Source organism: Pelodiscus sinensis, chromosome 10, assembly GCF_052426305.1.
Source record: "Pelodiscus sinensis isolate ZL-2025 chromosome 10, ASM5242630v1, whole genome shotgun sequence".
NCBI classification, from domain to species: Eukaryota; Metazoa; Chordata; order Testudines; family Trionychidae; genus Pelodiscus; species Pelodiscus sinensis.
This window is the reverse complement of record NC_143061.1, coordinates 11,861,574-11,883,793: the sequence shown is the minus strand read 5'-3', so window position 1 is coordinate 11,883,793 and position 22,220 is coordinate 11,861,574. Positions and strand designations below refer to the sequence as shown.

At 44.1% G+C, this 22,220-nt stretch overlaps 1 protein-coding gene across 5 annotated transcripts in view; it reads left to right on the top strand.

The window, feature by feature from the left end:
- Positions 1-22,220, top strand: part of KCNMB2 (potassium calcium-activated channel subfamily M regulatory beta subunit 2) — a 273,125-nt gene that overhangs the window by 220,066 nt on the left and 30,839 nt on the right. For all 5 annotated transcript variants that reach the window (XM_075938014.2, XM_075938013.2, XM_075938015.2 and 2 more), the window contains exon 2: positions 21,746-21,865. In XM_075938014.2, the coding sequence (XP_075794129.1) occupies positions 21,746-21,865 (120 nt within the window). The remainder of the gene's footprint in view (positions 1-21,745; positions 21,866-22,220) is intronic.

The following is a 22,220-nucleotide window of genomic DNA, read 5'->3' as shown; positions in this document are numbered from 1 at the left end:
TTGTGCTCAAAAGTCTTCATTGTGTTCCAGAAGAGGTCCTGTTCATAGCTGGTATCTGCATACTCCCCTCCTGAATGCAGAATTGTATCACACTGTGGCAGGGCCAAAGAGGAGTCTGATTGCTGATGCAATTGTGACAGCCACTGAGCACACAAAACGAGATTGTGCTTGCATTGTTCCTGTTGTCCAAGGACCCTGGAGCATTTTCCGAACATCAATTAATTGTTCCTCAAAACAGCCCAACACTCTGAAAGACTGCTGCACGCTCCATTTTATAGGTGAGGAAGCTGAACATAAGAATGGCCATATTGGGTCAGACCAGTGGTGCATTTAGCCTGATATCCTGTCTTCTGACAGTGGCCAACATCAGATTCTTGAGCAGGAATGAACAGAGTAGATAATAACTGAGGCTATGTCTACACTGCAGGCTTCTTGCGCAAGAAGCTTTTTTCAGAAGAGATCTGAAAAAGCGACGTGCAAGAGAGCATCCTGACTGCATGGATGGTCTCTTGCAAGAAAGCTCTAATTGCCATTCACAGAATGGCCACCAGGGCACCTGTGCTTCTTTCAATAGGCTCTTTTTGTCCAAAAATACCCCCGTTTCCTGTCCACATACACCTTATTGTGCAAGAGCTCTTGCGTAAAAAGGAGTTATTCCTCGTATAATACCTATACCTCGTATAATACCTATTCCCCTCTGTTCTGTCAATTCACTGTACATTTTCTTACACACAAACGCACTTGAGGTGTGGGCACTCTGTTTTTGTGCAAAAACTCTGCAATGTAGACATAGCCTGAGTGGTCCATTCCTTGTCATCCATCCCCAGCTCCTGGTAATCAGAGGCTAGGGACACCCAGAGCATAAGGTTGCATTCCTGACCATCTTGCCTAGTAGCCCTTGATGGATCTCTCATCCATGACTTTGCCTAGTTCTTATCTGAACCCTGTAATAGTTTTGGCCTTCACATCATTCATGGGCAACCAGTTCCACAGACTGACTCTTATGTGAAGAAGTGCCTCCTTTTATATCAGCAGTTCCCAACCTTTTCAAGATGGGGACCCATTTTGACAATTCAGGAAGACCTGTTGACCCAAGGCAATTCAAAATATGTGTGAATAGCTCCTTAAGAGCCACCTGGGGAGACATCTGGCAACCCTTTTGAAATATAATGGCAACCCATATTTAGGTCCCGACCCATAGATTGGGAAACCCTGTTTTATATGCTTTAAATCAGCTGCTTATTATTTTCATTGGGTGAGCCCAGTTCTAGTGTCATGCGAAGGAGTAAATAGCACTCTTGTATTCAATTTCATCTTTCTTCCAAGTGGAAAAGTCAGTCTTTTTAATCTCTGCTCAAATGAAAATTGTTCCAGATCCTTAATCATTTTTGTTGCCTTTCTTTGTAACTGTTCCAATTCTAATATATCTTTTTGGCAGTGGGGTGACTAAAATTGCACACAGTATTTGAGATGTTGGCATGTCATGGATTTATATAGTGAAATAATGATATTTTCTTTCTTGTTAGCTATTCCTTTCCAAATGCTTCCTAACATTCTATTGGAATTTTTGTTGTTGTTTGTTTGTTTGTTTTTGTTTGGTTTGGTTTTGTTTTTTGACTGCAGCTGCACATTGAGCGGAGGTTTTCAAAGAACCATCCACAATGACTCCACAATCCCTTTTTTGAGTAGGAAGAGCTAGTTTAGACCCCATCAATTTGTCTGTATAGTTGAAATTATATTTTGCCAATGTGCATTATTTTGCATTTATCAACATTGAATTTCATCTTCAACATTTTGTTGCCTAGTAATCCAGTTTCAGACTTCCTTGAGGTCACATGTGAAATCAGTGCCAGAATTAAGAATAAAACTCAAAGTCCAGACTCCATGTCCAATTTGCAATTGTTCATTAGATTATAGGTTTAATACACTTAATGTAGATACTCAACAGAAAGATAAAGGTGCCTGCAAATTAAACCTGAAGTAAAAAATCTGCCTGCTTACAAGACAGTGTGGCCTCAGTACTGATCTGTGACACCTAAGATATGGTTCTATTCCCAAATCTTCCACTGGCCTGCTGGGTGATGAGTCACTTTGTCTTGTGCCTCAGTTTTCCCATCTATATAATGGGGATAATGATACTGCCCTCCATCGTAAAGAATTTTGCAATCACCTGATTAAAAGTGCTATAGAACAGCTATTTACTATTATTTGTATATAACTGTATCCCCAAAAAAATCAAAAGCTAGCTGGCATTATAGGTGTTTGGTTGGCTGGCTATTTCTAACTCCTCCTGCAATTTACTAATCTACTTAAACTGAACAGCTATGTTTTTCTGAACAGAAATGAAACCAACAACAAAAATTAACAGATTTTTAAAAGCAGGCCCACAGCGACAGAGCTATATTTATTTTTTTTAATTCAATCTCTTTTATCGTCCATGATGAATGGTGTGACAAAAGGAACCTAACTGAATTAGAGTTTCAGTATGGCCCACATAGACAGTTGCTGTTTCCATTCATAAATGGCACATCTGGGCTGTAATTGCCTGCTTGCTTATCTGCACGTCTCTTTTTAAAATTAATTCAAATGTCGGCCTCCACAATAAGTTATTGCCCAGTGTTCAATCCCCACTGTGCAGCAGTTTTAGCATCACCTCGGCCTTTGCTTTGCTCCAGCTGCTCTTCTCTGTGGCCCAGGGACTGAAACAGAGGAGATAAGAGATGATTGGCCCCCTGATGGAATTAGATAGGTGCAGTGGGAGAAGAAGCTGTTTCTGCCGTATCTACCCCTGCTGTTTGCTCTTTTCCTTTGGGGATTGTTTTGTTGCTGTTTATTTCTTTCCTTCCACCACTTCCCTGGTGTTCTCTTTGCTCCTCTTTTGTCATTTCCACTGGGGTAGTGGGAACTTTTCTATAAAATCCTCTCCCTCACACACATCCCATCACAATTCTCCACATGGACTCCCCCACACACACAAAACCACCATCCCTTTTTTAATCTTAAGCTTTCCCGGCGTGACACGGGCCGTTGGATGGCATTTCAAAGCCAGGTGTTGCTCAATGTGTATAAATCGTCCTTCTGTTAAATAAGAATAAACACTTAGAAATGGAGTAACTAAGAGCTACAGAAATACGGGGCCAAAGCCTGCCCCTACTTAAGCCAGTGGTAGAATTCTCGTTGATTTCATTAAGGCCAGCATTTGGCACACTGTCCTTTTAATTTTATCATGGGTTCCAAAGGAGAAGTGAGCTTTCCCCATGGTTCTTTGACTTAGCTAAGCAGCACTCCCTCTGCCTCCTCTACTCTTTGGCTGGTATGGTCAGCACCTGTCTATTTTAACAACTTATCCTAGTCCTATGACTATTACACAATGGTTTCTACCTTCTCAGTCAGAGTGCTGGCTTCTCAGAGAGGCAGGATGGTCCAGTGATTAGGCCATAAGCCTAGATTTCTAAGAAAGGTGTTCAAGTCCCTGCTCTGCCACAGACTTGCTCTGTGATCTTGGGCATGTCACACAGCCACTCTGGGCCTCAGTTCCCCTTCTGTAAAGGGGAACCTCCTTATCTCACTGCACTGTTGTGAAGATAAATGCATGAAGGATTGAGCAGCTCAGATATGTACAATAATGGGGCCCGAGATAGATATTCCTGTCTATCCAGGCCCACTGGCAGGGGGCGAAGCGGGCAGGACCCAGTGATTCAAGGGGGCCAGGTTTCCCAATTGCTGCCACTGCTACTGCAGCAGCAGCAGCTGGAGCACCAGGCCCTTTAAATCGTCACCGGAGCCCCAGGCAGAATGCTCTGGGGCTATGTCTAAACTGCAGGCTTCTTTCAGAAGGACCTTTTTTCGGAAGAGATCTTCCGAAAAAAATCTTCCGAAAGAGAGCGTCCACACACAAAAGGAGAACTGATGCCAGAAAGAATCACAGATTTTATTTGGCCTGTGCCATGTCCCCTCCTTTCCATCCTTCCCGTTTATATGTGACAATGCTGGTCATGCTGGTAAGATTCAAACGGGGACTGTGTGACTCGAACAACTAAACATGAAGTTAGAATCATAGAATCATAGAGCTAGAAGAGACCTCAGGAGGTCATCTAGTCCAGCCCCCTACCCAAGGCAGGCCAATCCCAACCCTAAGTTCCACCATTGTTGCCTTCAACATCCTTCCTCCTTAATATAGTTCTCTGTTAGGGCTAGATTAAAACCTCAGGCTTCTCCACTCAAGTCCCAGTGGGGTTCTGTGGGCTACGAAGACAGTGAGGACTCCGGCCTGTTGCTGCTGCTACTGGACACACAACACAAAGCTGGACCACTTTACACAGGGCCCCTGTCCTCCTGGCACCCTGGGAGCATTTGAAATGATGAATATAGTGCTTGTCCAGCATGTCACTGCCTACGTAAATGCAAATTTGTTTACAATTGACAGGGCACAGAAAGCTTAAAAATGTTTACTGAGTTTTGACAGGCAGAGGTGACAATTATCCCCGGCTCTTCCCCAGAGACAACAATCCCCGTTGACTGCAGTGCGCCAAGAGATGTGATTGCCACGTGCTGGGACTGCAAACTCATCATCACCAGATGATGAGAATAATCAAGTCCTGACTTTTCTTGAGTCGTTCACCTCAAGGTGCCACAAACTGCCCCCCACAAGGACAGAGGGAAAAGATTATCACCATTCTACTGAGGAGTCCTCTGAGACCTGGAGACATCCACTAACTGGCTAAAGGTCACTCAGCAAGTCAGTGGGTATGTCCGTAGTGTAGTCAGTTGGTGTGAGTGCTGCTTCTGTAGACATAATGAAGCTAGCTTTAATCTAGTTAGCTTGGGGACCAGAGGAGTGAAGCTGTGGCAGAACATGCTTCTGTTGGACCAGCCACATAAGCTGCTGTAGCTTCGCCGCTCCAGCACCTGAAATAGCTAGCTCAGGTAAATCAACTGGGGTGATAGTCACACCCCATGATTACAGTTCAAACATCCCCAGAGGCAGAGCCATGGATACACTCCAGAATTCCTCAGCTCCTACTTACACAGCAATCCCTCCGTTATTGGTCATTTCGGAAACATGTGGTAGCTGGTCCAAGAACTCACGGTCACTGAGGGTATTTCTACACTACCCCGCTAGTTCGAACTAGCGGGGTAATGTAGGCATACCGCAATTGCAAATAAAGCCCGGGATTTGAATTTCCCGGGCTTCATTTGCATAAGCCGGGCGCCGCCATTTTTAAATCCCGGCTGGTTCGAACCCCGTGCCGCGCGGCTACACGCGGCACGAACTAGGTAGTTCGAACTAGGCTTCCTAGTTCGAACTACCGTTACTCCTCATTCCACGAGGAGTAACGGTAGTTCGAACTAGGAAGCCTAGTTCGAACTACCTAGTTCGTGCTGCGTGTAGCCGCGCGGCACGGGGTTCGAACCAGCCGGATTTAAAAATGGCGGCGCCCGGCTTATGCAAATGAAGCCCGGGAAATTCAAATCCCGGGCTTCATTTGCAATTGCAGTATGCCTACATTACCCTCCAATTTCAAAATAGGAGGGTAGTGTAGACATACCCTGATATATTAAGTAATGGTGACCGATACAGGCCCGCTGATAGGGCAATTGCCCTGGGGCCCAGCAATTCAAAAGGCCTGGGGCTCACAGCTGCTGCTGCTGCTGCTGCTGCTGCAGGAGTGGCAGTGGCCAAAGCCACAGTCCTTTTCAATCACCGCTGAAGCACCACGCATGATACTCCAGGCAGCTCTGAGAGCTGTCAGGGGGCAAAGGGGGAACCATGATGTGGCACACTGCCTGCAGTGCTGAGTGATGGCTGCCCCTAGTCCTGCCCCTTTGGGGAGTTCAGAGCCTTCCACACACACACATCTTGCCCAGGGGCCCAGCAAGTCTGGACCAGTGTAATTCTCCAGAGAAGGATCATACCAAAAACTACCCAGTGATACTAACATTTGGGGCACTGGTTGGGATATCAACAGAAATTCTTATTATTATTCCTGTTCCTTCTCTTCTATTCCTCTTCTGACTGTTCACTAAGACCATGACAACACCTCTTTCTCCTGCAACGTCTTAAGTCCTGCAAGCCTTTCTGGGCATATTCATTTAGCCTCATGCAATCGAGCTGTGGTCAAAAGGAAGCTTGGAAAGTAATGGTAACCAATTACTAACTGTATTAGACTGGGCTAAACAAGACTTAAACAACAAGCACCTTATTCCAGATCCCATGCAGAGGGTTGCTTGGTTTGATCTTCCATAGGCATCTTGGTCAACCTTGAACTGAATTTGAACTAACCATGGTAGATGTGGGTATCTAATACACCAATGGAAAATGAAGGACTCCCTGGTGTGCGAGTATGGAGGGTTGGTAATGCTGCTAGACAATATTGACCGTCTGTGGTTTGGCAAATTCTCTGGTTCAGCACTGGTCAGGTCCCAAGTGTGCCGGACTAGAGAGGTTCAACCTGTAATAATGAAATATTCATAGCAAAAATCATAGCCAGTAAGTTTAAGTGAAAAGATATTTTGCCTTATTTAAAAAACAAATTCCTCTTGTTTTCTGTAGCTAGCTAACTCCACTCTCATAATGATGGCCCCTCATGCCTTGTGAGTCATGTTGCACACCACATTTCAAACAGAGAGTCTCTTTGACTCTGTGGGATCCCCCATTGGAGGGCTGAGAACTATACCTTAGGAAGGTGGAGGAGGAGGGCAGAGAAAAGGGCAAAAGTCATAGGAAAGCCACATCAACCTTCTTAAACTTGTCTCAGTGGCAGCATTACCTTACTGATTGCACCGATCTTTCTCCACCATAACGCTGACCATCTCCCACACTTCTGAGGTGGAATTTTCAGGCTCTAATGATGGACAGGAACACTTGCTAGGAAGGCACCTCTTAGTGCCACTTGTCATGAGACGTGCTGGAGAGGTAACCCCAGCTTCTTCCATTAAAGAACAAATCAGACAGCTAGAAAATGTATAGGTATATTTGTAAGGGGCAATCTACATGGTAAACCAGGAGATCTTCTACAAGTACATATAAATGGAGTTCTGTAAACTATCACTTGCCAGTTGCTTTTCTCAGTATTCAGCATTGTTGCTCGTAAAATATAGCAGATAAATAAGAGCTATTTATGTAGGTCATCGTCTTGCACTGAGTTCTCTTGTTCTCACTCTGTACCATTTGGTTACTCTACAGTACATGCTGGCACTAAAGTAGAGTCATGCCGTTTGATACTGCCTGCGCCACTGCACAATTTAGTATGACTGCTGCCGGGGCGTTAAATGTTCCCTAAGTGGTAGCTGTCTTCCACTAATACAGATGCATTTCCTTTAGCTAGTTGCTTTATAGCTGTTCTTCTTAGATCATGCTGGCTTTACTTCTGTTCTTCTGCAACCCTGATTCGTTGTAGTATTTATTTTTGGTAATGACCTCGAATAGAACCAGCTCCACAAATGCTGACATTAGTATAAAGCCCTGCAGGAAGAGCAGGTATTTTGACCCACATAACTTTGGGGGGATTTTCTAACAAATACCACCTCCTGAAACCTTTCTTCCCATGAGCTCTATAATAACAGCCTGAATGCCACTGATTTCATATGCTCACAGGTTAGGTGAGTCTTTGTTCTTGCTGCTCTGGTATACAATGCAATAGTTTCTCTCTTAAAATGGTGCGTCTAGACTACATCCCTTTTTCAGTAAAGGGATGTAAATTAGGCATGATGATATTGCAAATGAAGCAGGGATTTAAATATCCTGCGCTTCATTTGCATAATGGCGACTGCCACTTTTTTTCGAAATGGGGCTTTTACGGAAAAAAAAACCTGGCCGTTTAGACGGGAATCTTTCGGAAATAAAACCATTTTTCGAAAGATCCTGTAAACCTCATTGTTTGAGGGAGTTTGGAAGGGGGGTGAGATACACTCACCATTCTTTAACATCTTTTCACTGCACTCTTTCCCTTCAAGGAGGCATTGAATAACAACTGAGGAATCTCTCAGAAGGAAGGCAGGTATAGATGGTGATAGCTCTGCTGTTGTTACCTGCACAGCATGTGCCATATTTGTCTTCCTCCCAGAAGAAAGAAGGGATTTCATCTGCACTAAGTGCAAGCTGGTCACCATTTTGGAAGAAACAATTAGAGGACTTGAGGCCCAAGTATTGACCCTACGTTCTATCAGAGAGGATGAAGACTTCCTCAATAGAAGGCAGCTTTTAATCCTGCAGGTACAGCAGGCTGAAGAGCCAGTCAGGGCAGTACAGGATAAGGAAGAGAACTGGCAGCATGTAACCTCTAGAAGGAGAAGGCGGCCAACTCAGGTATCCCCCATTCCTATAGAGATAAGTAACCGCTATCAGGCTTTCTCCACAGGCACTGTGGTGGAGAATGCTTTGGCAGGGACCTCTCAGGGAAGAAATCAGAAGGGAATACCATCTACTGGAAGGCATGCAATGTGTAGTCCTAGGGATGGGGGTTCCACAACCACCAGCCCCAAAAGAAGAAGACGGGTGCTGGTGGTCGAGGACTCCCTCCTAAGAGGGACTGAGTCATCCATCTGCCGTCCAGCCCTGTAATCTTGAGAAGTGTGCTGCCTACTGGAAGCTCGCATTCAGGATCTGACCAAGAGTCTTCCAAAAGTGATTAAACCTTCAGATCGCTACCCCTTCCTGCTTCTCCATGTAGGAACTAACAATACGGCCAAGAATGACTTTGAGCAGGTCACAGCAGACTATGTAGTGCTGCGAAGAAGGATCAAGGAATTTGAAGCTCAAGTGGTGTTCTTGTCCAGCCTTCCGGTTGAAAGAAAAGGTCTGGGTAGGGATTGTCAACTTGAAGAAGTAAATGTGTGGTTGCGCATGTGGTGTCGGAGAGAGGGCTTTGGTTTCTTTGACCGTGGGACTCTGTTCCGGGCTAAAGATTGTTAAAAAGAGATGGGATCCACCCTTAGAAGCCTAATCCGAACTAGCTACTCCGTGCCGCGTGTAGCCGCGCGGCACGGGGTTCGAACTAGCCGGGATTTAAAAATGGCGGCGCCCGGCTTATGCAAATGAAGCCCGGGAAATTCAAATCCCGGGCTTCATTTGCAAGTGCGGTATGCCTACATTACCCTCCTAGTTCAAATTAGGAGGGTAGTGTAGACATACCCGAAGAGAGGAAAGAGCATCTTTGCATGCAGGCTTGCAAACCTAGTGAGGAGGGCTTTAAACTAGATTCGTTGAGGGACGGTGACCCAAGCCCTGAAGTAAGTGAGGAATTCGGACACCGGGAAGAATCACAAGGAGGAACGAGCAACAAAGGAGGACCCCTGATTCAGAATGAGAAGGTAGAACGATCAAGTGGTTATCTAAGGAGTTTGTACACAAATGCAAAAAGACTGGGAAATAGCTCGGAGCTCCAATATTTAGAGGGAGAAAAGCATGTTGAGAGTCTATGGGTCAAGTTTAGAGGTGGAAGCAACAGGGGTGATGTTGTGCTTGGGGTCTGCTATAGACCACCGGATCAGGTGGATGAGGTAGACGAGGCTTTCTTTGGACAACTTAGAGAAGCTTCCAGATCACAGGCCCTGGTTCCCATGGGCAACATTAATCACCCTGACATCTGTTGGAAGACCAATACAGCAGTACACAGACAATCCAGGAAGTTTTTGGAGAATTTTGGGGATAACTTCTTGGTACAAGTGCTGAAGGAGCCGACCAGAGGCCATGTGCAGCTTGACCTGCTGCTCACAAACAGGGAGGAATTAGTCAGGGAAGTAGAGCTGGGTGACAACCTGGGAAGCAGCGATCATGAGATGGTAGATTTCAGGATCCTGACCAAAGGAAGAAAGGAGAGTAGCAAAATACACATCCTGGACTTCAGAAGAGCAGACTTTGACTCCCTCAGAGACCTGATGGGCAGGATTCCCTGGGATGCTAACATGAAGAGGAAAGGAGTCCAGGAGAGCTGGCAGTATTTTAAAGAAGCCTTATTAAAGGCACAGGAAGAAACCATCATGGTGCTCAGCAAGAAAAACAAATATGTTAGGCGACCAGATTGGCTTACCGGGAACATCCTGGGTGAGCTTAAACACAAAAAGGAAGCGTACAAGAAGTGGAAACTTGGACAGATGACTAGGGAGGAGTATAAATAACCATAATTTAGCGAATGTACCCCGCACCCGAATATACCCCACGTTTTTTTCTATTTCAGTAAAAAAAATGTGTATACCCCGCACATGAGTATAACCCGCAGGGTATACAAGACTTTTCTGTGCCAGGGGTATATTTTCTGGGGGTATATTTGCTAATTTACGGGGCGGGGAATTAGCCAGCCACTCACCACCCCGGTTTCTGCGCAGCCTCCAGCCTCCAGCCTCCGGGCAAGGGAGCACTCATCTCCCTGGTTCCTCTGCAGGCACAGGAAGGGGCGGGGGAGCAGGAACCATTATCCTCCGGGCGGGGGAGCACTCACTCCCTTCTTTCCCCCCCTCCTCCCGTTCCTGTGCAGCCGCAGGAGCCACCAGCCTCCGGTGAGTTAAAAAAACCCGCTGATGAGTAAAAAAAATCCTATATACCCCGTACCCGAATATACCCAGTTGGGGGGGGTGCAGGATTTGTAAAAACGAATACAACCCATGGGTTATTTTCGCTAAATTATGGTATATTGCTCAAGAATGCAAGGAAGTTATCAGGAAGGTGAAAGTGCAATTGGAATTGCAGCTGGCAAGGGATGTGAAGGATAACAAGAAAGGATTCTACAGGCATGTTAGCAATAAGAGGGTGATCAGAGAGGGTATGTCTACCCTCCTTGCAGAAGGAATAATGGTAGTTCGAATTAGGGCTTTAATTCAAATTACCTAGCCCGTGCCGCGTGTAGCCACAGGCAGGTAGTTCGAAATACAGGCATTTAAAAATGGCGCCCTCCTGGGAACATGCAAATGAAGCCCGGGATATTTAAATCCCAGGCTTCATTTGAAAGTTCGAATGCCTACATTAGCCACCCTAGTTCGAACTACGGTGACAGTGTAGACATACCCAGAGGGTGTGGGGCCCCTACTGAGGGAGAGATGATGTGGGAAAAGCTGAATTACTCAATGATTTCTTTGCCTCTGTCTTCACAGACAAGGTCAGATCCCAGACAAATGCACTAGGCAACGCAGTATGGGAAGGAGGTGGACAGCCCTTGGTGGGGAAAGAATAAGTTAGGAACTATTTAGAAAAGCTAAACATACACAAATCCATGGGCCCAGATTTAATGCATCCGAGGGTACTGAGGGAGTTGGCAAGTGTCATTGTGGAGCCTTTGGCCATTATCTTTGAAAACTCGTGGAGATCAGGAGAGATCCCGGAAGATTGGAAAAAGGTAAATGTAGTGCCCATCTTTTAAAAAAGGAAGAAAGACAATCCAGGGAATTACAGACCTGTCAGCCTTACCTCAGTCCCTGGAAAAATCATGGAGGGGGATCCTCAAGGAATTCATTTTGAAGCATTTGGAAGAGGGCAAAGTGATCAGGAATAGTCAACATGGATTCATGAAGGGCAAGTTTTGCCTGACCAATCTGATTAGTTTCTATGATGAGGTAACTGGCTCTGTAGATTTGGGAAAGTCAGTGGATGTGATATACCTTGACTTTAGCAAAGCTTTTGATATGGTCTCCCACAATATTCTTGCCAGCAAGTTAAGGGAATATAGATTGGATAAATGCACTGTAAGATGGATAGAAAGCTGGCTAGACTGTCGGGCCCAAGGGGTAGTGATCAATGGCTCGATTTCAGGATGGTGGTCGGTTTCTAGCGGAGTGCCTCAAGGATCTGTTCTTGGACCGGTTTTGTTCAACATCTTTATTAATGACCTTGATGAGGGGATGGATTGCACTATTAGCAAGTTTGCAGATGACACTAAGTTAGGGGGAGAGGTAGATATGCTGGAGGGCAGGGATAGGGTCCAGAGTGACCTGGACAGATTAGAGGATTGGGCCAAAAGAAATCTGATGAGGTTTAACAAGGACAAGTGTAGAGTCCTTCACTTGGGACAGAAGAATCCCAAGCATTGTTACAGGCTGGGGACCGAATGGCTAAGTAGCAGTTCTGCAGAAAAGGACCAGGGAATTACAGTGGATGAGAAGATGGATATGAGTCAACAATGTGCCCTTGTAGCCAAGAAGGCTAATGGCATATTGGGGTGCATTAGGAGGAGTATTGCCAGCAGATCCAGAGAAGTGATTATTCCCATTTATTCAGCTCTGGTGAGGCCACATCTGGAGTATTGTGTCCAGTTCTGGGCCTCCCACTACAGAAAGGATGTGGACGCATTGAGAGGGTCCAGCGGAGGGCAACCAAAATGATTAGGGGGCTGGAGCGCATGACCTATGAGGAGAGACTGAAGGATTTGGGCTTGTTTAGTCTGCAGAAGAGAAGAGTGAGAGGGGATTTAATAGCAGCCTTCAACTACCTGAAGGGAGGTTCCAAAGAGGATGGAGAGAGACTGTTCACAGTAGTGATGGATGGCAGAACAAGGAGCAATGGTCTCAAGTTACTGTGGGAGAGGTCTAGGTTGGATATTAGGAAAAACTATTTCACTCAGAGGGTGATGAAGCACTGAACATAGGAACATAAGAATCCTGGAATTTCAAAGTACTTTTCATCTTCCATAAACACATCTTACAGCTCAGATCCTTTGAAGAGCAGGAAAAATATAAGAACATAACATAAGAACGGCCATACTGGGTCAGACCAAAGGTCCATCTAGCCCAGTATCCTGTCTGCCGACAGTGGCCAGCACTGGAATGGGTTCCCTAGAGAGGTGGTGGAATCTCCATCCCTAGACGTTTTTAAGTCTCGGCTAGACAAAGCCCTGGCTAGGTTGATTTATTTGGGATTGGTCCTGCCTTGAACAGGGGGCTAGACTTGATGACCCAGCTCTCTGATTCTCTGATTATTATCCTTTTTTTAATACTTCACCTTGAACAATCTTCCTCCCTGCTTGGTGTCTCAAAACTGAATGTCCGTATCTCTGCAGATAATACACCTCAAAGCTTATGTTTGTGGGAGGGTAGGATTTGACTTCTGGTTCCAGGTTCTTGCTTTATCCCTGGGTACCTGTGGCTAGGAACATGGCAAAAGCACACTAAGCCACTAGGAAGACTGAGTACCTCACACCCACTTAATAATAATTCTGTCCACATAATAAGAGGTACTACTGAAGTCCTTTTCAGTTAGAAGGATCATGAATGCAGAGCTCAGAGTGAAGGCCAGGGAGTAGTAGAAGATTAAACTGAGAGTTAAGGGGACTCCTCAAGTCTTGCGAGACAAAGAAGACTCCCCTAAGGAGAAACATGAGTTCTTCAGCTGGGAAATATTAGGACTGAGCCTCTAAATATTTCATACCCTGGATAATGCAGGAAATGGCTATATTCAGGCAAACCCAAACAGCTCAATGATAATATCTTTATGTGGATACATGATTTTCATAGGCCTTTTAATACCTCAAGTAGCCATCTACGGTGTCAAATTAACACAAGCACTGATCTTTTTGCAGATTTGAAATGCTGTAAGGAGAACTGATGTCATAAATGGCCCACTGAGGCCTCAAAAGAGCTTATTATTGTCAGAAACCTGAGTGCAGGAAATCCTCAAAAACAAACATCAGCCTCTCACTCATTCCGAAAACATTACCCGCACTATCCTTCATCAGTTCTATCCAAGGCAAAAGACACCCATGCAGACACTTAAACCTTACCTTGAAAAGAGAAAGCCGTGACCCGAGGAGAAATGTGGCATGAATATAATGCCCTCTGTAATATGCCAGTGAGATTGTCTAATGATTTCCAGGGCTGCTTCCCAGAATAACTGTGGAAAGGGCCTTGCAGCCACAAAACGAGTCTTGGGACTACTCAGCCAGTAGAATTCTGCTGGGAAAGAATGTAGCCGTGTTAGCCTGGTGTAGCTGAAACTATCTGATCTGAGGAAGTGAGTCTGGCCCACGAAAGCTCATCACCTAATAAACCATCTTGTTAGACTTTAAAGTGCTACATAGTCCTGTTTTTTGTTTCAGTTGGGTTTAGGCATTTGAAAACCGTGTCCAGAAACTGAATCTCTCCCCCACCTTTCTGTTTTTTGCTGCATCCACTTGAATTTCCTCCCCTGCACTTTCCTTGGCCCCAGATACCTCTCTGATCTCATTTTCTTCTTCCTTTCACTCCCTATGTTTCCTCTCTTTACTGTTTCTTTCCACTCCAGTTCCCATTCTTCACTTGAAACATTTTCTCCCATCCATTCCACCAAACACATTCTTTCCTGCACCTCCAACCCTGTTCTCCCAGGAATCTTTACAACTTGCTCTCCTTGCTACCTCTTCCCTGAACTGTGATACCATGTCTTTGGCTGTTTTATATTAAATCCTTTTTGCCTGATCATCAAAAGCATCAAGTAAATTTACAGCACTGTATAGGTTATTATTGGTTGCAATGAATATTTGCGTACTGTTGAATTAATTTGGGCTATAGTAGGAATCTATTTCCAGTTACTGTCACAATAAATGGTAGAAGTGTGAGTACTTAATCCTGCCTCGTTAAAGTCCATGGGAGTTTTGTCATTGACTTCAGTAGGAGTGTGAGAGAGGCTTTCGTGCATAAACGCTATCATGACCTGATTAGAATGTACGTCTCTGTCCCTCTAAGGATGAATTCAGAGCTGCTTGGCTACGTGTCACAGATCCTATGCAGCTGACAAGTGATAGAAATGTAGCCGTGTTAGTCTGGTGTAGCTGAAACAAAATACAGGACTATGTAGCACTTTAAAGGCTAACAAGATGGTTTATTAGATGATGAGCTTTCGTGGGCCAGACCCACTTCCTCAGATCAAATAGTGGAAGAAAATAGTCACAACCATATATGCCAAAGGATACAAATTTAAAAAATGAACACATATGAAAAGGACAAATCACATTTCAGAACAGAAGGGGGATGCGGCGGGGGGGGGGGGGGAAGGAAGGAAGGTAAAGAAGGTAACCTCCGCCCCCCCCTCCCCCGCATCCCCCTTCTGTTCTGAAATGTGATTTGTCCTTTTCATATGTGTTCATTTTTTTTTATTGTATCCTTTGGTATATATGGTTGTGACTATTTTCTTCCACTATTTGATCTGAGGAAGTGGGTCTGGCCCACGAAAGCTCATCACTAATAAACCATCTTGTTAGTCTTTAAAGTGCTACATAGTCCTATATTTTGTTTATGCTGCTGACAGCGATTCTTTTTGCTCAAGTGGTACAAGTCTATGTTTTTGAGGCAGGAAGATCTGAGTTTCATCCCTGACACTAGGTGGAAGTGCCAAAGGGCCATGGTATGCAATATGGTGGCTATAGTAAAGCTGGAGGCAGCCACAGATGTTTCACAGAATCTTTATCCCAAGGGTGTAAAAAATATGAGCTGAAATTATTTTCTACTTTTGAGGTCTGTTTGTATGTTTGTACATGTGCATGCCATTTAAATGGGGATTAAAAACTGCTGAACTCGACATAGATTTTCCTTGAAGTATAAGTATATAATAATTACAGCCCAGTGAAATCACATCTGCGAGGAGACTCTGTGTATCTTCTGTATTGCCTCTCCCATGTTCAGCAGTAGCTAAATCACACGTGAATAGTTTGCTGCATCCCTAGGACCACAAACAAAGATCTGAAAGCCGTGAACTAAAAAGTTAATGTTCTTGACTTGATACTAGCACTTGAGAGAAAGCAAGCATTGCCTGTCCATGTTTTGTTTCCTCTTGCTAGAGGAGCTAATGACAGCATGGAGCAACTTTGTTTCATAGTCAAATTTGTAGTAAAACACGTTATTTATGCAGCTCTAGGCTAAAATTGAAGCCATGTATATGAAAAAAAATTTCCACAGGTAACTGAGCAGCAGAGGCCTACTTCTGCCACTCTGACTCCTGTTAAACAGTGCCTTATTACTAGAGCCGAGCAAATAATTGAGTTTTTTTCAATGCAGTGGCAAAAAGAAATTTCCTTTCAAAATGAAATCCATTTTATTTTTATTTTTTTGGTTTCACTCACCAAATGAAAAACAAAACAAAAATGTGTTCAGGTTGAATTAAACATTTTGTATGTAATGTTGAAATGATATTTTCTAAATATCATGATTCAAAATCAAATGTTGGAACAATTCATATAAAAAACGTTGAACAAAACATTGCTGATTTTTGTTTCTTTTTGGTTAAAACGTATTTGCCAAGATCAACCCAGATTCATGAATAGTTTTGGTGCCTGTCAAAATGCACTTTTGGCAAATTTACTATTTGCCAGTAAACATTTCACCCAGATCTACTTATGCCAAAGTAGAGCCATGAAAATCAGCAGAACTTCTCCCAGAGAATGCTGCTATTCACCATGGGAATGTCTAAACTACATGGCTCCGTCGACGGAGCCATGTAGATTTGTTTTTTTTTTTTTGCAAAGGCAAATGAAGCCGCGATTTAAATGATCGCGGCTTCATTTAAATTTACATGGCTGCCGCGCTGAGCCGACAAACAGCTGATCAGCTGTTTGTTGGCTCAGCGTGCTAGTCTGGACGCTCCCCTGCCGACATCAAAGCCCTTTGTCAGCAGCCCCGGTAAACCTCATCCCACGAGGAATAACGGGGCTGCCGACAAAGGGCTTTGATGTCGGCAGGGGAGCATCCAGACTAGCGCACTGAGCCGACAAACAGCTGATCAGCTGTTTGTCAGCTCAGCGCGGCAGCCATGTAAATTTAAATGAAGCCGCGATCATTTAAATCGCGGCTTCATTTGCCTTTGCCTATCTGTCTAATCTACATGGCTCCATCAATGGAGCCATGTAGTCTAGACACAGCCCATGAGGGTACTGGCCCTTAGGGTCTGCCCCTGGCCTAAGCAAAGGCGAGGCACTAAAGTGAGTAAATGTAACGTGTAAAATGTAACCAGTGGGGATTGGACTCCATTGTAATCCTGTTGATAGACTGCTTATCTCAGTATATCTTGAGCTCCTTCAGACCATGCCCCTAATACAATGGAACCTTGCTTCCAAGGACCAGTTGAATTTTAGAAACACCAAAACATAGCCTCCCTTGCCAATCTTCACAGTAACCCCATTGATATAGGAACATAGAAATTACCATATTGGATCAAACTGAAAGTCCTTTTGATCTCTTGGGCTATGTCTACACTGGCAGCTTCTTGCACAAGAACTCTTTTGCGGAAGAGTTCTTGTGCATAAACTCTTCTAGAAGAGAGCGTCTATACTGGCATGTGCTTTTGCGCAAGAGATGTGCTTTTGCACAAGAGCATCCATGCCAATGTAGACGCACTCTTGCGCAAGAAAGCTCTGATGGTCATTTTAACCATAGGACTTTCTTACGCAAGAAATTCATGTTGCCTGTCTACACTGGCCTCTTCTGGAAGAGCTCTTGCCCGAAAGGGCTTCTTCCTCAGCGAGAGAGTCAGAGTTCTGGCACAAGAATCCCTGATTTTATACATTAGAACGTCAGTTTACTTGTGCAAGAACATGCAGCCAGTGTAGAAAGACAGCAACTTTTTGTGCAAGAGCGGCCACTTTTGCGCGAGATCGCGCCAGTGTAGACACAGCCTTAGAGTAGCCAGCACTAAATACTTCAGAGAAAAGTACAAGATAATGCTTCTGTGGTCTGATCTTGGTCCCACAAAAAAGTCTCTCCTAAATGCTAATAATGAGACATTATTTTAAGACCTGATCATAAGGCTTTATATAATTTCAAATCTTTTCTTTTTAGTGGGTACTATTTTATAAATTTGGAGATTGCTGTCATCCATATAAATGTCCCTCACTGAATCATGCTAAATTCTAAGCCTCAATGGTATCCTGTGGCAAAGAAATCCACAGTCTCATTATGTGTTGTGTGAAAAAATTATTTTGTTTTATTAGTGGGGCTGTTCTAATAGTACCTGTACATTCACAGCCCAACTTGGGGGGAGGGGGGGGGAAGCTTAGTGTAAAGGAAAGGCACATGTTGTCTAACAAAACCACTGAACCAGAGTATGTTAAAATAGATTCAAATTCCTTCCTGTAACATGTCTCTTTTCCCCTAAGGAGCCTCAGAAGAATGATCTTGAAGATTTCACACCCTATTGTTCCTGTGAAAGGACTATAACTTATAGGTGACCCTTACAGCTAAAGAAAACACTGAATCAAGTCACTTACATCTGACCTTTGGAGTGGCTGCTGTGATGTCATTAGTGTTACAATTTTACACAAGATTAGGCATGTAATTATCTGTTAAATAGTGAAGGGTGGCTTGGATTGCCCAGCTAATGAAGCAGGCAGCATTAATGATATCACATATGGATAGCTCAAAGGCATTGGCATTCTGAAACACTCTGAAATCATTCAAACTCTTCCAGAGAAAAAGACCTTTCCATCCTTCTCATACACCCTTGTCTGCAGTGTAGCCATCCACCTCCGTTTTGAAGGCTGATAGCCTTCACTCTGACTAGATGAATGAGAAGATGCCTAGGTACCTGAGGGGATGCTTCATCCTATCTGAGGAGGACTGTATGACAGGGCATTTGCTCCTCACTGGCCCTACAAGGTTAAAATCAATCTGGGGAGGCTGCCACAGAGAAAAGGGCCTCTTTCTCTCCAAATGTCAAGGCTTCAGGCTGCAGCTAATTAGGGCACAGCTGACCCTGATAAAAGGGCAGCCACCAATCAAGGAAGGAGAAGTCTACTGCAAGGAGTCTGACTTTCTAGAGGGCTGCGCAGCTAGTACTGGGCATGGCCTCATGTCTGGCTTGATTCCTTGTGAGGAGAGAGCATGGGGCTGGAGCCAAAGGTGCCGAGGCAGTGGGGAGGTGGCCCAGGGCACCAGGCAGTGGTAGAGCAGAGGGAGAAACAGAAAGAGGCTGCTGAGAGGGGGGAGGGAAGGCAGCACCACATGCTTTGGGTGGTGCTGAGAAGAGGCTGGACCAGGCATGGCTGTCCTGGGAGCACAGGGCTGCCTCCTTCCCACTTTGCCCAGAGGCCCAGCAAGTCTGTCAGCCTCTCTGCACAGAACAAAAAGGGGACACTGCCCCAGAGTTACAGATGGATTGTATTCGTTTAAGTGTGAGCTTGAAGGTGCTCAATGCTAACAGTATGGCACTAAGCCCTTGCCAAAAGGCCAACTCACTAATATGCATTGTAGTATTATATGGTTTCACCTCAAGAGCTATAGAGGCATAATGATTTGGTGGCGGTTTTTAGAGAGAAGGGCTTCTTTCTCTCCAAATTTCAAGGCTCCATACCACTACCTTGCAGAGTTTGGCATTAACAGACCCAGGATTATTGTTTGTCCCCTGACCAAGATCGGGGTCCCTCTGTAAAATTCTGATCCCACTTTAGTTTTGGATTCCACCCCTCTCACACTCCAAGTTGGATTTCAGCTCAGATCCAGCTCTATTTTTTCCCTCTCAATCTATCTGTCTGTTCTGAGCATTCACCCAGGTTCACTGCTACACAAATACATGAATTAGCTGCTTGTGTGACTTTGTAGATGGTGATATTATAACTTTCTTTTTTTACACACTCTCAATGGAAACCACAAGCAGCCGAGGTTATTTCTCAGTGAGCAAGGAAATGGCCACAGAGATATAAAAAGCTTTTACATTAAGACATTTACAATCCAGACTATTTCATTTTTGTTATTGAGGCTTTCTCCATAGTGCAATAAAGACACCTGGTGCTTTACAAATCATGGAATGAGATATAGCCTTTGCCCAAAGAGACTTTACAATTGAGGACCTGATCTACCGAGATGCTAAGCATCATTTAAGTCACCTTTTTGTAAGGATGTGTGTTCAGAAGCAACTTTGAGATATAGTTATCCTTGGAAGGATTAGATTTTTGTTAGTGAATGTTGATAAACATTGATTTTTACCAGGTGTGCATGCAGTGACAAAAATATTTCCATTGATGGGAAATAAAATTTACAGAGAGGCAAAGTAAGAAAAATTATCCTTCAACTTAATAGGGATTAATTTAAGGATATTTACTTGATGGACTTTCACAGCTGATGTTGACAATTTATGCTTTAATAGTTATAAAGCTTTAACTCTTTGAATCTCAGTGTTTACTGTCATTAATTGTCTGACCCCCCCCCCACCACCACCACCACCACAATTTCCCACCATTGTGACAATTTAAATCAATAAAAAATGTTAAATGCATAAAATTTGATGAAATAGTGAAAATTCAGATGATAATTAAAATGCTTAAAAGTAAATATCCATCAAAATTATAACGTAAATTGAATTCTGGCAAACCTAGGCATAAATGAATTTTTAAAAGAGAGAAGTCAGTCCAGATGAAATCCCTAGACCAAAATCCCTTTACATTTCTCTTGTTTTTAAATCTTAAATTCTGAGAATCTATGGCAGTAGCATTTCAAAAGACAAAATATGGAGCAGTAGTTGTGTTTGGGGAGTGTTGAGGGAACCCACTGATTAGAAGGCAGTAGGAAGGAGCCATGGCAGGAGGAGGAGACAGAGCCTACTTGGAAGACATGAAGTGGGAGGTTGTGCCAGGGTGGTGGAGGTTGGGGATATGAAAGAAAGCACAAATATTAGAGTGGGAGAATTTGCTGGAGGGAGTGCAGATTAAGGGGAGAATAAGAGGAAACTAACTGGAGCCATTTAAAAAACCAAATCCTTCTCAGATTCTATCTGTAAAGCAGGCTTGGAACAATAATTTGCCTGCATGAAAAGGAATTGAAATAAATCTAAAATCCTTTGAAAGTCAGTAGTAATGTCAGATACACTTCCAAAAGAATCAATAGCTCCCAGGGCTGTAAAGTTGTCTTTACTCGGGCAAGTCTTGCCTGGGAGTAAACACAGTGCAAGTGTTAACTGATTTAGGGTTGCAGGACTGAGCCCATAATAAGCTGAAACAAAGATACATAACCTCTTAATTATAGATCATGTTGATGAACTGAGGAAAAGGCAAAATGCTGGCAGAGACTTTCACCAGAAAGACTAGCCTGTGTTTGGTCTTAACCTGATCTTATGTTGATTACATCAATGCCTAAGAGCCAGCAAGGAATCATGGAGATCAAAGAGTTAATACATTATGTGAGCAATAGAAAAACGAAAACAAACTGTCCTCAACATTTATTCTGCATGCATCGATGGAGCACCTGGTCCAGTTGCTATGATTCTCTCAAGCAGCGCCAATCAGAATGTCAGCTGGGAGAGGGACTGTAACTGCAGTTAGATTTAACTATGAGTCTGGTGATAGATCAATGCTTTCTTAATATACTGAGGGCTCACGTAATTATTTAAAATCTATGGCTGCTTAAAACAAATGTATCAAGAGGTCTTGAGCCGGGGAAATGCAGGCAAAAGGAGGGGAGCAGCAAAAGAGTCCGGCATATTGTTTAGCCCGCACTTGGAGTTCACTCCAAGGTGAAGTTTTCATTTTCCAAAGTGTGTTCATCAGGGTGATCCAACAGGAAAGCAAGCTTTTGTCCAGGCTGTAAAGCACAGGCAATGAAACAACGTCTTATCTCTGATGTGAGCCAGTACTAGCAAAACAAATAAAAGAGAGAGAAAAGTAGAAGATAACTTTGTTGAGCAAAGCTCCTAGAAGGGAACAGAAAGGGCATCTCTGTTATTTTACATATCACTGTAAATAATCAGAAGGCCTACCTCCTTGGACCAGATAGGAATCCAGGCCCGGGAACTTAGCATGATGGACACAACATGGTCTGGTGTGTTTCAAATGAATAGTAACAAAGACTATCTCTCTCCTTCTAGGTCCTTCCGGCATCCCTCCAAGAACTCCACAGTAAGGAAAGGCAGCACTGGGCAATCCTCTAAGATGTTTATTTGGACCAGTGGCCGGACCGCCACATCTTACAGACATGACGAGAAAAGGTAAACCACAGCGGCACGTAGTGTGATTTATGGTTTTTAAACTGAGGTCTCTCCAGAGCGTCAGATTCTGGTTTTCCCCAGGTAGTTGTAAAGGAGGGAAGAAAGGAGGAAGTGATGCAGGAGGCTTTTAGGATAGAACTGCTTGATAAATGGAGGGGGTTTCTGGTGCAGCGCCCCAAAAGGAATCTCATCAGACAAGCTGTTTGTGTGTCAAGGGTCGTCCTTGTACACATTCTAGCATGGTCACTAGCACTCGAAGTTCAGCTCTGAGGCTGGCATACCCCAACCCTTTCTAAAGATGTGCTAGCCACCTCACGAGCTCAAACCTCTCCCCCCAAGGCTAGCAACGCCATTA